The 13,473-nt window shown below is 44.3% G+C and overlaps 1 protein-coding gene across 2 annotated transcripts in view; it reads left to right on the top strand.

Annotated features, from left to right (window-relative positions):
- Positions 1-13,473, top strand: part of RNF220 (ring finger protein 220) — a 217,791-nt gene that overhangs the window by 184,370 nt on the left and 19,948 nt on the right. For both annotated transcript variants that reach the window (XM_084211595.1, XM_084211596.1), the window contains 4 exons: positions 2,382-2,478; positions 3,474-3,560; positions 4,861-4,916; positions 6,636-6,714. In XM_084211595.1, the coding sequence (XP_084067721.1) occupies positions 2,382-2,478; positions 3,474-3,560; positions 4,861-4,916; positions 6,636-6,714 (319 nt within the window). The remainder of the gene's footprint in view (positions 1-2,381; positions 2,479-3,473; positions 3,561-4,860; positions 4,917-6,635; positions 6,715-13,473) is intronic.

Raw genomic sequence — 13,473 nt, 5'->3', positions numbered from 1 at the left:
GACAGTAACAAGGGGGGTGGTCCCACTTATGTTCACTCATTTGGCCACCTTCCCCCCACCAAGGCGCTTGCTCCAAGTATTCATTGTCTGGCTAATGTTCAGATCACCCCCTGGGACTGGCCAAGTCACAGCTCCAGCTTTGCATGATTTGTGTCTCCCACAGCTACAAGAAAAATGAAGACCTGTGTGTCCAAAGTTTATGGCCTTTGAGAAGTGATGGGCTAAAGTAATGCCAGGTGCAGGGGATGGTGTTACTGCAGGTTAAATGCCATGCCTGTAAATTACCACCCCATCGCCCACTCTTGACTTTTAAAGCAGCTTTGAAAGACTGTGCAGCTTCTTTGACAGGTCTCTCTTACCCCCCTCTAAATCTTCTCCCAAACATTGTGATGAACTGAATGAGTCAAGATTTACTAGATAAGCCATTGCAGCAAGAGGAGGCAGTTGTGACACATGTTGGCTGGTAGAGTACAGCCAGTAGATGAAACAAACACTCTGAAAGGGGTCTGCTGGAAAAGGGCTGCCCCAGTGACACCATGGGGCTGACCTACAGGCTTGGCTCCCACAGTACCTAGCACAAATATGGGTGCTGCATGTGTGGTGCTACCTCTGCTAAAAATTAAGGCTGGCAATTACTTTGAAGTAAAAGGTAGTTTATGCTTCTAGGGAAAGGTTAGTCTTAAAATCATTGCCATGCTACAGTTGTCACTCGTTAAGGACCTTCTTGATATTCAGGGAAGAGAAATATCAAATCCATATAAACAAATTTTATTGGGGACTTAATGAATCAGTGAGAGCGTCCATTCCTAGAGAGCGACATTAAAGAGCTGTGTCTGCGTGGTATCCTTGGAAATGAGACCTTTTCTTTGCCCTGTTGTCTGCACAGGTGCAGACCATTAGAAATACAGTTCAGTCTTCTGGGCTTATGTTAAGTGTGCTGGTGAGAACCCACTGGGATGAACAGACTTGGACGTCTGAAGGCCTGAAAAGACTGTCCTAAAGCTTTGGAATGTCCTCATTCTTCAGACATGCATATAATACTCAGTGCTTCTAAATGCAGAATACAGGCTAAAATTATTATAGAACCATAATTGCAGTACAGGACCATAGCCCTTTTGGGGCACTGGTGCAAGGCCAAGGCGATATCTACCTTTCCCTTGCCATCTTTGCAGTTGGGATGTGTTTTCTGGTCTACCACAGACTTAGGTCACCAGCGTCTGAATGTGCCAGGTGCTTCGGGCTCCAGCAGGTACCTCTGTCTGAGCCAGGTGTCCAGCTCTGCTGTCTGGACAGGGCTGTTAAGTGAAGGAACATACGGGAGGCAACTGCAGTGAGGACATTTCTTTCTGCACAGCTGATGTACCCAAACAGCTTAGATCTGCTGCAAAATTGAACACTAATGGGGACCTTGCAGCCAACACCTTAGAGTTCAGGAGGTCTTGCTTAATATCCAGTCTTAGAGGAGAAAGCATATTCAGTGTTAGCTCTCATAAAGAGTAAATATGCCTTCTTAAGTTTCCCTTCTATTAGTAAACCCTAGGCAGAAAATAACATATGAAGATTCATCTTTGTAAGTGTTTGTGCAGATTCAATTAAAAGAAGCCTAGTTACAGTTTACAAAATGCTTGGGACCAAAGTAAATGTAGAAATTGTTAGAAAGTGGGAACTGATGCACTGTCAGCCTCAGGTGGAACTGTAAGTGGTTACTTCCTGCTGGAATTGGGAATGCATGTGTGCCTGACACCCCTGTGCTGGAAGAGCAGAACTCTTGATGAATTGCATTGCAATTTGCTCATGTAAGTGCTTGTGAGGAGCTGTTAATGACAGAAGTCTGGGGTTTTTTTCCCTTTTGTAGAAGCAAGTTTGCTGTCCTTAAATGTTTTAAATTTTAAAAAACTAAGCCCTGACTAAATGTATTTTAAAATTGAAAAGCTGTTTCTAATTGTATTGTAGCCTCTGCCTGCCCTGTGCATCTGAATTAAGAAGTAATTCAGAACATCCTTGTGGCCTTCTCTTACCTGCTAGTAGTGTGGATTTTGCATTAACTACTTCTGTGAAAAATAAATCTTTCCTATTCAGCTGCATTGCTTTTTCTGCCTTTGAGAGAGACCCTTACAGTGACTCCAATTCTAAAATAATTCATGTGGAGAGCTAAAAGTTGAGAATGTTCCATTTTCAATGTTGGGGGCATTTAGAGCATAAAATCTAAGAAGCTAGAGCATTTCTGTAAGTGTTCTTGTGCTGTCTTTGGAGAGGGCACCTTTTATGAGGCTGTTAGTAAAGGACAGCTTGCAAACTGGTGCTGCAGCACCTTTCTTGGGAGATCTGGTACACTTCATTTCAAATTCAAATGCTCATCCATGTGTTTTATTTTCTTTCAGGTTCTGGGTTTATCATGTGCAGCGGGAAGGAGAATCCAGACAGCGATGCTGACCTGGATGTGGATGGAGACGACACACTCGAATACGGGAAACCACAGTATCGTTTTTGAAAGGCTCTTACTGAGAGGGAGCCCAGAGGTGCATCTGCCCTAGGAAATGGGGGATAATCTTTGTCTTGCCCTACTGGAAATGACACAGCCTTCTCCAGTTACCATGTTATTTGAACTAGGAGGGGTTCCCCATTACCCCCTTTGAGATCCTGCTGTTGATACAGCACTACTCTAGACCTGGTTGAAGTCTATAGGGGCCATTGCAAGGGATGAGTTAGAGTTTCTCTGTTGTGTTTCATAAACAATCTGTTGCCTCCATCCAGGTTTGTTCTATATGGATAGCTTTTCCTGCTTCAAGGGTATGAATTGAGTTTATTTTCCACAAGACACCCTTTTGTTTTCAAGGGGTTTGTGCAGTAAGCACTATTCACCTTCCACTCTGTGAGACTGGATTTTTTTTTCCTCTTTCATTAGACAGTTCATGGGCAGAACTATCATTAAAGGCAGATTTTGGGAACTTCTCCATCTGGGAGCAGGCTCTTTGGGCACAGCTCTGGGAGAGCTGTGACCAGACTTCTGCCCCACAGCAGTTGTAATAGGCATCAAGGAAGAATTCCTGCAAGGCCATTAGACAGACGCTGCCTTAGCTGTGATGAGGGGCAATGTACAGCTATAGAATTAGGTTTTATTGAAATCTGCACCAGCCTTTAGGATTGAAGCTCCAGCCCTCCACTGGTAAAAGAACTCTGTACTTCAAACAGAAATTCTGCAGGTTAAGTTTGCACAGGTTCAGGAACTAGTTTTCCTTTTCCAAGAAGCTGTGGAATCATGTTACTATCAAAAGATTGCTGTTTCTCTCCAACTAAAAACTTTAATCCAGAATTTAAAAGCAGACCCCTTCGTGGATACCAACCCCTCTATTTTTTAAGGTGTTCCCAGTTGGAATTAATTTGTTATATAACCCAGACAGTGTCCTAGCCATCTCAAAAGCCTTTCCACTGTCTGCAGCAGGGCTGTATGTTCCTTAACCCTTTGTGCCCAGGTACACAGAGGCAGACATTATCCCTTGCACTGGAGAAGAGCCAGGTGAAGCCAAAGAAAGAGAAGCGCTCCGAGGTGCTGTTTTAAAGTAAGTGTCATGCCTTTCTAAATTAGTGCATTCATTACTTTTGGGGAGTCTCAGTTTGTGGAAAATACCCTGTTCACTTGCGTGCAAGGGTTGCAGCAAGAGACTTACAAAGAAGCATAGTCCAGCAGATGGGTCTCTGGTTTCTACCTGTACAGCTTCAGGAAAGCCTTCCTGTACACTCACCCTCTCTGAGCCACCCCACTGCCCTGCTAGTGCCATCTTTGCCTTGAATAGTGCTGGACAGAGGATGAATTCTGGCAATGAGGAAACTGCTGGACTAAGGCCTAATGCATCATCTTGCTTCATGACGAAATGTGACTCTTAGCAGTACAGTGTGATGCTGTTGGAATCTTGGTTGGCACAGTAGGAGTCTGGCATCCCATGTGTGACTTTACTGCATCCAGTTAAATGTTGTGGGGCATGCAAACTGATCCTTCTGTATTCAGCTGTGGGTTGGGGCAAGATACGTGCTCTGCCCACATACATATGTGGAGAATGTAGGCAGCCAGCATTCAGGGCACTCAGGGAAGCATTCCCTGGCAAATAAAATGAGTCTTAACAGGGAGCTAGGATTGCTTTCTAAGCCCCCTGCCCTGCATAAAACAGGACTTAAATTACCCCTCTATCTCTTTCACTGAGTGATCCTGTGGGGTCAAGGTTGAAGTGATTGATAGAGCAGTGAAATGAAATTTTCTTACTGCTTAGCCTGTCGCAAGCACTCGTTCAAAATTAGGTTTCACTCCATAGAAAAGTGGCATTTGCCACACTGGATCCAAACCATTGGTCCAGTCAATGCTATCCACTTTGCTATCCATGCTAGTCCAAAAGCAGGGCTGCAAAGATGCTGAAGCTCCTTCACAGCTAGGGCTCTGGTGTTGTAGCAGGAGGATTCTTGGTTATCAGTGGCTACGGACACTTAGTGCTTGGTGAGAGAACTGCATGCCTGAGGCCAGGAGATCCAGTCCCTTCATGTGGCTTGCACCTAGCACATTGTTTTGCTGTTTGGACAAGATCCTTCCTTGCACATTTCCTGGACTTGTTTACCCATCTCTGCAACACAAGAGGTGATGTTGCTTGTAAAAGCACTTTGAAATTCTGTTGAGTTTCTGTAGAAATGCAGTAGTGTCACTGATGCATGAAACATGAGCATGTTTTTTGGCTGGCCATCTGCTCACATTCTGAAATTTAGACTGATGGATAGAAGTATTAAGAGAGTAGTGGTTGGTGGAAGGGATAGCTTTTCCTGAGCAGCAAAATTTTTTGTATTCAACCTTTAGCATATTGTCCTCTTCTCTTTTAGTGGTGGCACACCAAGTACTCGAATAACACCAGAATTTTCTAAATGGGCCAGTGACGGTGAGTGTTGAACTTGTAAATTGTTAATTTATATACTGCAAGGGGGCAGATAGATAGTCCATGTCTTCTTCTTGCCAGTACTTAGGAGAGGTAGTTATTAATATTTTTGCAGAGTGTCATCAGATACATATGCACATAAAACCACACTATCTTTTTGAAACTTTACAGCGCAATTAATTGTCAATTGTCAGCTGGGGAAGTTCCCAAAAATGCCACCTTAACTGGTATGGTGATGAGAGATAGGGTTTGCATTGACTTGATGTCATGTCACTGAAAGGCAAACTGCTGTATTACAGAGTGAGCCAGCAGAGCCTGACAATATGATAGTGGTGTTCACCTGCTGTGTGTTTAAACTGCACAGGTGCATTTATTATTGGGTTTTTTCCAAATGCTTTTTCTTCCCTTCCATGAGAGGATATGCTAAAGACTTATATCTTTTGGGTAGATCTTGTCCTTGCTGGCCTTTGTATGGCAAGAAAAGCCTACCACTCTGAAGCCTTCACCTTTGGAGTGGAAACTCTGTGTTTTGTCCTATTTCATGACCTGTAGTTGAGACTCAGAGCAAAGGAGTTAATGTGAATATGTACCTTTGCATACAGTACTTGAAAGCTCATCAGATTGAGAAGGAAGGGGGAAGTGTTAAACCCATTTGACTGCTGGGGGTTTTTATTCAATGCCAGCAGCACTGTAAGTGTAAGCAGCAACCTAGTGGAAATATGAGAATAATAAAACCTGGCGCTTTCCAGCTGTAGATGCCAAATCCATTTCCAGAGCTGGGCAGTGCTGCTCCAGCTCCCTTAGGAAGGAAACTGAAGCTCAGCGACCTGAAGAGACATGTCCCAATGATTTTCTTCCCTGCTCTGTTCCTGTCATGCTTTGGGCATTTGATTCCCAGCCTTGAAAGTACCTATAAGATATAACTACTTGCCAGTAGGAGTGGGGGAAGGTAGCAGAACCAGTTTTGCCAAGGGCATGATGGTTAAATGGAGAACATAGGATATCTATCGCAGGCATTTCCTTCTCTGGGATAGGCAATCACATTTATTTTCTGTGATGTAGAGGCACTTGCTTGTAGGTATTATCAGCTTTAGTAGCTACAGCCATGGAGGTGATGAGGAGGCAGCCCTGATGACATTTGCTATGAGCTGTTTCCTTCATACCTTTTACCTGAATCCACGGTGATGAACCTACAGCCCTGGGGCTGGTTCCATCTTCTCATCTCCACCTGGTGTCTCACACCCTCTCCTTGCTGGGAACAGCCACGATGAGCAGACTGTTCTGTCATTCTAGTTACCTGGTATATATTTCTTTACTTGTGTCTGTGAGGTCTCAGCAAATCAGAGGCTGAGAGCAGGGTCTGGGCTGGGTGGATTTGCTCCAAATTTACCTTTCTAGAAGAGCACTTTCATGTGGCAGCTGCATCAACCCTTCTGAATTAAATCCTGTCTTAAACAATGGATACATCAGTGGGGGTCAGATCACTATGAACTGGGGACAGAGCAGAGGTTGTATTTTGAGCCCTGAATCATAGAAATACACTGTCCAGGGAGGCCCTTCCTGCCAGAGAGGAACACTTAGCATCAGTTACTTCTCTATCTCTTCCCAAGAACTGGCATGAAAGTGACTTATTGGGGTCCTCTGAAAATGTGACTTGCTCAAATTATTTCGCTGCAATGATTTAATGTTTTCTTACTAATTTTTCTGTTCTTCCCTCCACAGAAATGCCCTCAACGAGTAACGGTGAAAGCAGTAAACAGGAGACCATGCAGAAGACCTGTAAGAACAGTGACATTGAAAAGTGAGTGTGAAGTGGGTAGCTTCCCTTTTTCTTGTTTTAAAGAGCCATAGAGTCCCATATGGTGCTCCAGCAGCAGTGGTAATCTGAAGGTAGGCATATTTGAAGCTTTTACCACTGGGAGGGGAAATTGTGCTGCAACACAAAACCTGAACTTGGAGCACTCACCACTGCTGTGTTAACAGAGGGCTTGTGGGGAGTTCCCCACCAGGTATCTCTGACAGCAGGTACCCATTGACATGGAATTAGGCACAGTTTCCAAAGGGCTTCTCCACTGCAAATTGCCTGCTTTTAAATTATGTAAATAGATAGATCCATCCTTGCTCTATCTTCCGTCTTTCATCTCTCAACAAAAGAATCTCCCCTTCGCAGCACTGTTACTTGGAAGAAGTCTCACAGAGGGGATTTCTTTTTCCTTAAGATCTTATTGAGCCTTTGCATGGTTCCTAACAGAAATAATGTCTCCGTTTCTGAGTTTTTTACCTGCAGCCCTTTCAGTGATTCAGAAGTTTCAGTCCCAGTGTTTTAATGTACAGTAGTGGAGGGACTGCTGGGCAGAAAGGGACTTTGCTGTCCCTTTCTGCTCACTGAATGTGCTGCAATCTAGTCTGAAATATAAATAAGTGGACTTAATCTGCACTGCTCATTTGAGTAACAACCTCTATTCTAAACCTTACTCCACGTGCTGTTGGGGTGACTTACTGCTTGGACAGATTTGATGGTCCAAGCTGTTCTCTGCTGCCATGGACTGCATTAGCTGGAATGGGACTTAGTGTTTTAAGTTGATTCTTGCCTGATAGAAAACATTGCCCCAATATAAGTGAGAGACCAAACAACTTGAATGAGGTGGAAGCAATGATGTCATGGTGGGTTTTAAATATTACATTTTGAGGTGACATCCAGTGATAGTTTGGGATGGGGAAAAATCTAGTGGTGTAGCATTAAGCTGACTTTACAGAAAGTTGTCATTTTTCTAATGTAGTTCGTTCTCCTCCTGCCCCTGGTCCTGACATGAGAGGTTGCGTTCCTGGCACATTTTTGGGTCTCTGACATTTCAGGCAGCCTGGCAGAGTATATGTTCACAATCAGAGTTAGCTGGGGAAACTCTCTGCTGTAGAGGGAACTTTAACACTGCTTTGGTGTCTCGGCACTTTCTACAAGCCCTTTTTGTTAGCATGTCCCAGATGTTGGCTGGCTGCCATTCGATGCTTCTCGGTCAGCAGACTTTGGCCAAGGACCACTGAGTCTGGGAGCCTGCAGGTCAATGCAGAACCAGCTTTGTCCTTCGAGTGAGCCAACCATTGCACGCTGTCTTGGTGGCAAGGACTCATCCCTTTCTGCCCTAATCTGTCAGCCTCTGTCTCAGCTGCTGCTTGCCTTCCCTTTGGGCCTCCTGCCTGTCAGTGCAGCAGCCCTCCATCCTCCCAGATCTACTCCTATTGAAAATCTTTAAACTGTAGGAGCTGAAAGGATTTGACATTTTCCAGAACACTTGAGCTCAAGTGATAAAATTGACATAGCTTTAATAATCTGATCAAAGAGGCTTTAGCTAGCACCTTTTGAAGGGTCCCAGAATCCTTTCCAAACAACTCTCGCGCTAACGCTGCTGTGACGTGCGGAGAGCGAGTGTGTGTGTCTCTGTCTGTCTGTGTGTGTGTGTCTGTGCACACACACCTTGCTCTGCAATAACCTTGCCTGCTAAAGATTTGGTGCTGCTAAAAGTCAGTAAAACCCAAAAGAAATTACAGGAAATTCCTCAAATGTCTTGTTCAGTCTTTCCAATAATGTTAATTTTTGAAAGTAGCAGAGGGACCTTTTCGTTTAAGGTAGTTTATTTCACCAGGGTTCAGAAAACAAGACAGTATTTCAGGTGGAGAATTCCTAGCTACCTTTTTTTTCTTCCCTCTTCTTTCCTTTGAGATTCATGTGTGATAAATAGTTTCTGTCCTGCCATTTAAGGAGTCTGAATGCTCTGTGTGCTTGTCTGTGTAGAGGGGTTCTGTTAAATTAATTGATAACAGGGATCAGAGCTAGAAGCCTACAGAAAAGGAGGGGGAAGGGTTTCTCACTGTCTGGCTGCTTCCCACTCCACTGCTGAGCCATGATATATGGCGACCTAGCCCAACAGGCTAAATTGATTCATCTCTAGTTCCTGTTTCTTAATCTGGAGCTAAATTGGTTTCATTTTTCTTGTTTTGGGTGGTGCTTACAGGAAGTTTTTGGCAGCATCACTTTACTCCATTGTTTGTAACTTCAGTTTTTGCCTTTAAATCTGAACATTATTGATTGGCATGTTAAACCTTGTGTAGCATCTGATTAGCATTTTTTAAATTGTCCAGAAGCACATGGCTTAGCACCTGTGTCAGCCGTGCTCCCTGTTTAGAGCAGGGGCTAATAGAGTTAGCAGTGATCTGCCTATTGATCCTTCTCTCATAAGAATGACGTTCCTTCCTCCCCTCTTCCAAAAATAAGTCCAGGCAAAGAGAGTAGTGTAGTTTTGTTTGGTTTTTAATCCATTAATACAGTACACTGAGCAGCTCTCCTTTTGGCACGCAGCTGAATTTCTTCACTTGAGCAGGTTTAAATTAATCTAAACATGGGGTTTTGTAGGAGAGGTTCTTGCATGTACAACAGCTAGATGGGGTTTGGGGTAAGTCTGCATTTTTTGCTCTGCTCCTTCTGCTGTGCCAGAACTTCAGGTGGCAGCCAGGGGTAGTGGGAGACATGGTGCTGTCCCAGCTCTCCTTCCCAACCGTGGGAGGTGTCTCAGTGCTGAGCTTTTTTAATCTTGCCAATGTGAGGTGTCTGAAAGAGACACTGGGGTGCTGAAGGCTCTTGGGGAGAGATGGAGGAGCATCACACTGTCTGAGCCCTGCCTGTCTGCTGAAGACCCCAGCCATTGCCAAGGCAAAGCTCAGCTGGTGCAATGCTCCTTTACCTCAGCTTGAGATGCAGCTTTGCTCAGAGAGCAGCTGGTCCCTAATTGCCCAGGCACCCTCCCTGATGGCCTCCACTGGCATCAGACTCTTAGCAGAAGTAGTGCTGCTCACAGAGCTGCAAAAAGCACCTTCCCCACAAAAAGTCTTTCTCCCTGCCTTGTGAGGGTCTGGTGCCATTTTGAAGCCGAGGTTCCCCGGGGTTAAAAGCCAGCATCTTAATTCAGAGTGCCAATGTTCAATTTTGCTTTCTGCTACAAGACTAGATTGCAGGCCAGCGAGAGAGTCTGGGTTAGTGGCCCACTGGGTCACCTCCCATTTGTTTTCCTCAATTTTGTGTTGTCATAAATTCATTCCAGCCCGTTGTGGTTGATCAGTTTATCTCCGCCGGGGCAGGGAGCGCTGCGAGCATGATGTATGGCACAGAGCATTGTAGCCAGCCTCTCCATGAATCACTCCAGCTGTTTGGTGTCAGCCCCAAAGCAAACAGGGCCCGGCCGCTGAGCATTGACTACGATGAGCTCAGTATGGGAAGAGACATGACGTATGAATGTTTATTTAATAATTCTCTAATATTTCCAACGGAGTGTGGCTGTGCCTTCTGGGAGGGGTGAAAGGGGGGGAGGTTGAAGAGGGAAACTCTAATCTGTTGGGGTGGGTCATAAATCAGGCAGACAACATCATTAATCAGGGATGGGACAGAAGTGGAAGGAGGTGGGACTGAAACTGCCATCCTCGCTGGGAAGGGGGCTGTGCTTTTTTTTTTCGTTATTTTTTTCAAAAACAAATCTTGTTTCTGATTCTGCTTGGCCCCAGCCACACTGCCTGCATAATAGCAAACCCGGACACAAGGCTGTTTAAGTGAGTATGCTACCTCTGCTCTGAACCTTGCAATACAAGCCTGCCAAGCATTAAATCCCTTTATAATTATCTTCTTTATATAACACTTCATGCTTATCATGCTTCATTGGATGAGATGCTTGTTGGGTTAAAAAGAGGGGTTTAGAGACAAAAAGCAATTGTATTTGTTTTATTTCTCCTGTCTCTTCTTTCTTCCCCTTCCCCCCCACCTCACCACTTTCCAGTCCAGCTGTTTTGAAGTGTTGGCTCTGGAGGGGCTCTGGTGCAGCAGCACAAGGATGAGCATCAGTTAAAATTAAATAAAGTTTAGATTGGGGTCCTTGTGCACAGAGACAGGCATGTGAGAGCAGTCAGGGAGGTAGCAGTGTCTGTTGGGCAGACCCTGTTCCCAGGCAGACCCATCCAGGCAGGAGCAGAGTGTGAAGCCAGAGGATTAGCAGAGGCCTGAAAGGGAAGGAGCCCTTTCACACCAGCTGAAGCTGGTATGTCGGAGAAAACAGAAGCTGTTGAGAATTCACACCATAGGATGAGCACTACCCAACCCTTCTCCACAGTGTCACACCATTAATAGGCTTTGATGGGAGACAAGAACGTCTCATAGCAAAGACAATTAAAAAATTAACTTGAGTCATGAATGAACTAACCCTTTGTGCTCTGCTAAGCCAAGAGCATGATGCTGCTGGTGGGTTCAGTACTAGAACAGCCCACGTGAACTTGGGAGAGGATTCAGGACACTGAACTGAAGTGTGTGATTGCCAAAGGCTGAGGAAGAGCTGCTGGGCTGTGCTGCTTGTGTCCAGATTTTTATCTTTATTAGGTTTTACTCCTTTTCAGCAATTCAGTAGTATGTAATACTGTATTTGTACTGTGTTCAGTGCTGAAAGGGTATGGAGAAAGATGCTTCACTTCTTTATGAAGTGAGGCTTTGGCATTACTTCTTCCTCTGGGATGTGACAGTGGAGAGCAGAGTGCTTGGCTGTGTTTCTTTATTCTGCTCCCTCTTTTAACTGTTGGAGAGAAGTTACATGTGCCAATGATGGTCTCAAACATTATAACCACTGTGCAAACTGAAATTGTATCAGTGTCCGGTTCTTCACTGGCCAGTGGTTAACAAAGCTCAGCGAGGCAGGCTGTGACTGTACAAGCTCAGACCTGGGGGTAGGTGGTATCTCTGTTTAGTGCAGTTTTATCCAGAGGTTTGGTCTAATTTCATGCCTTGAGGCAGTTTTCTATAGATTTTTACATCTTCATATAGGAAGAGACTCTTATTTCTGTTGAACCTGTAATGTTTTAAAACTGAAGCATCTGCAAACCCAAGGGGTCTTATGGCTTCAGGGGCAGTAGGTTCTGCATCCCTGCATAACTGGTAAAAAACCAAGGATGGAATTTTATTCCTACGTTGGGGGTGTGGTTTAGGCATCTTGCAATTTATGTCTCTTTGCCTGCCCCTTCTTTTCTTTTTTCTTTTCGTAGTTTCAGAAATGCTGTTAACTTTAATTTGTAGAGTTGCTTCCTGGGAATGAAAAATCGATGGGGGGCTATCACAGTGTGAAATTCGACTGTCACTATTGAGCTATAGAGTTACCAAGATGTCTTAGAAGGTAAAAAATAAATCGTGGCCCAGCAAGTGCTCAGCTGTGCTATTTCGAAGGGGATATGAGGCTGATGGTCTGTTAGAGGGTACTTCAGTTAGATGGATGATGATTCCCTGTGAAATATTGGAGTTATTCCATAGGTAAGAGAAACTTTAGCTTATAAACCACAAACAGCTGCCTTCTAGCAGATGAATTCTGCCCTTAGATGTGTGAGCAGCTTGTCAGAGAGATGAGTCGTCCCTAAAATTAGGCTGTTTTGTTTAACATTGTCTCTGATGGAGCATTGTGGATCTTGCCATGTTCCTTCTGAAAATACTTTGAGGATGTGACTGTTTTTTCACATCCCTTAGCTATGCTGCAGGAATTAAGAGGCAGGGACTGATACTACTTTTTTTTTTTTTAATGTTTGTGTGGTGCCCAAATGCTCTCAAGAGAAAAGTAACAATTATCTTTATGTAAGCTGCACTCCCTGTTTGGATGAAAATGTTCTTTTGAAGAGCAGAAAAGGGATCATGTTGTGCCCTATCCTCTGCTAGTTTGCTGTCTCTCTCCTGCATCTGCTGAAGGGCAACCCTGGCTGCACAAGCTGGCTGTTTGCTGATGGTGACAGGGCTACTGCTTTCCTTGGCACTCACTAACTGTTGTGGCAGGACTCGGTAAGTGTTTGTGCTGTGCCAGCTGCTGTGTGACAACAGGATGGTTGTAATTACAGCCCTTGGTAGCTTATGCCTTTCTTAGGCTACAGTTAGTAAGTATAAATACAAAATAGTACTTTAAAAAGGACCAGTTTTGTTAGTTCTCATTAAACCATGTCTGGGACAACTGTAGAGGGGGTAATTATTTCTCTCACACTTGCACAGACAGTTGCAGGACCACTGAGGGGTGCTTACTGCTGCAAGGAGGAGTGTTTAGTCACATTTAGTTGGAGCTTGGTAAAAATTTCCCAAGGAATTCAATCACAGAAGAATTCATTGTGCTTTCTTATATCCTTTGGCTCTGCAACACAGAACCCAGCACTGCCTTTACAGAAGCAAAGTAATAGCAAGTAATATAATTAAAGTAGTTTGATATCCATGTTGATTTTTTGTCCTCACTTCAGTGTCTGTGCTTTTCCCAACCTTACACCCCACTGCTACAGGCACTTCATCCTATTTCTCCATTATCTTCTTTCTTCATTTTTAATGATTTTGTCTGCAAAAAGTTGTTGTTTCCCGCACAGTTGCATAAGTATTCCTGCTTGTCCCTCAGATATCCAACTCATGACCTGTCCTTCCACTGCTCTGCTGGTTTCCTTTTCTAGCTCTGGGACCACAGTTGGTTATATGATACTAATGTGCCCTGGCCTCCTTTAATAGCCTCGTGTTTCTTTT

The sequence above is a fragment of the Fringilla coelebs genome (genome assembly GCF_963513975.1).
Source record: "Fringilla coelebs genome assembly, chromosome: 9".
In the NCBI taxonomy this organism is placed as follows: Eukaryota; Metazoa; Chordata; class Aves; order Passeriformes; family Fringillidae; genus Fringilla; species Fringilla coelebs.
This window is presented reverse-complemented; position numbering and strand designations above follow the sequence as displayed.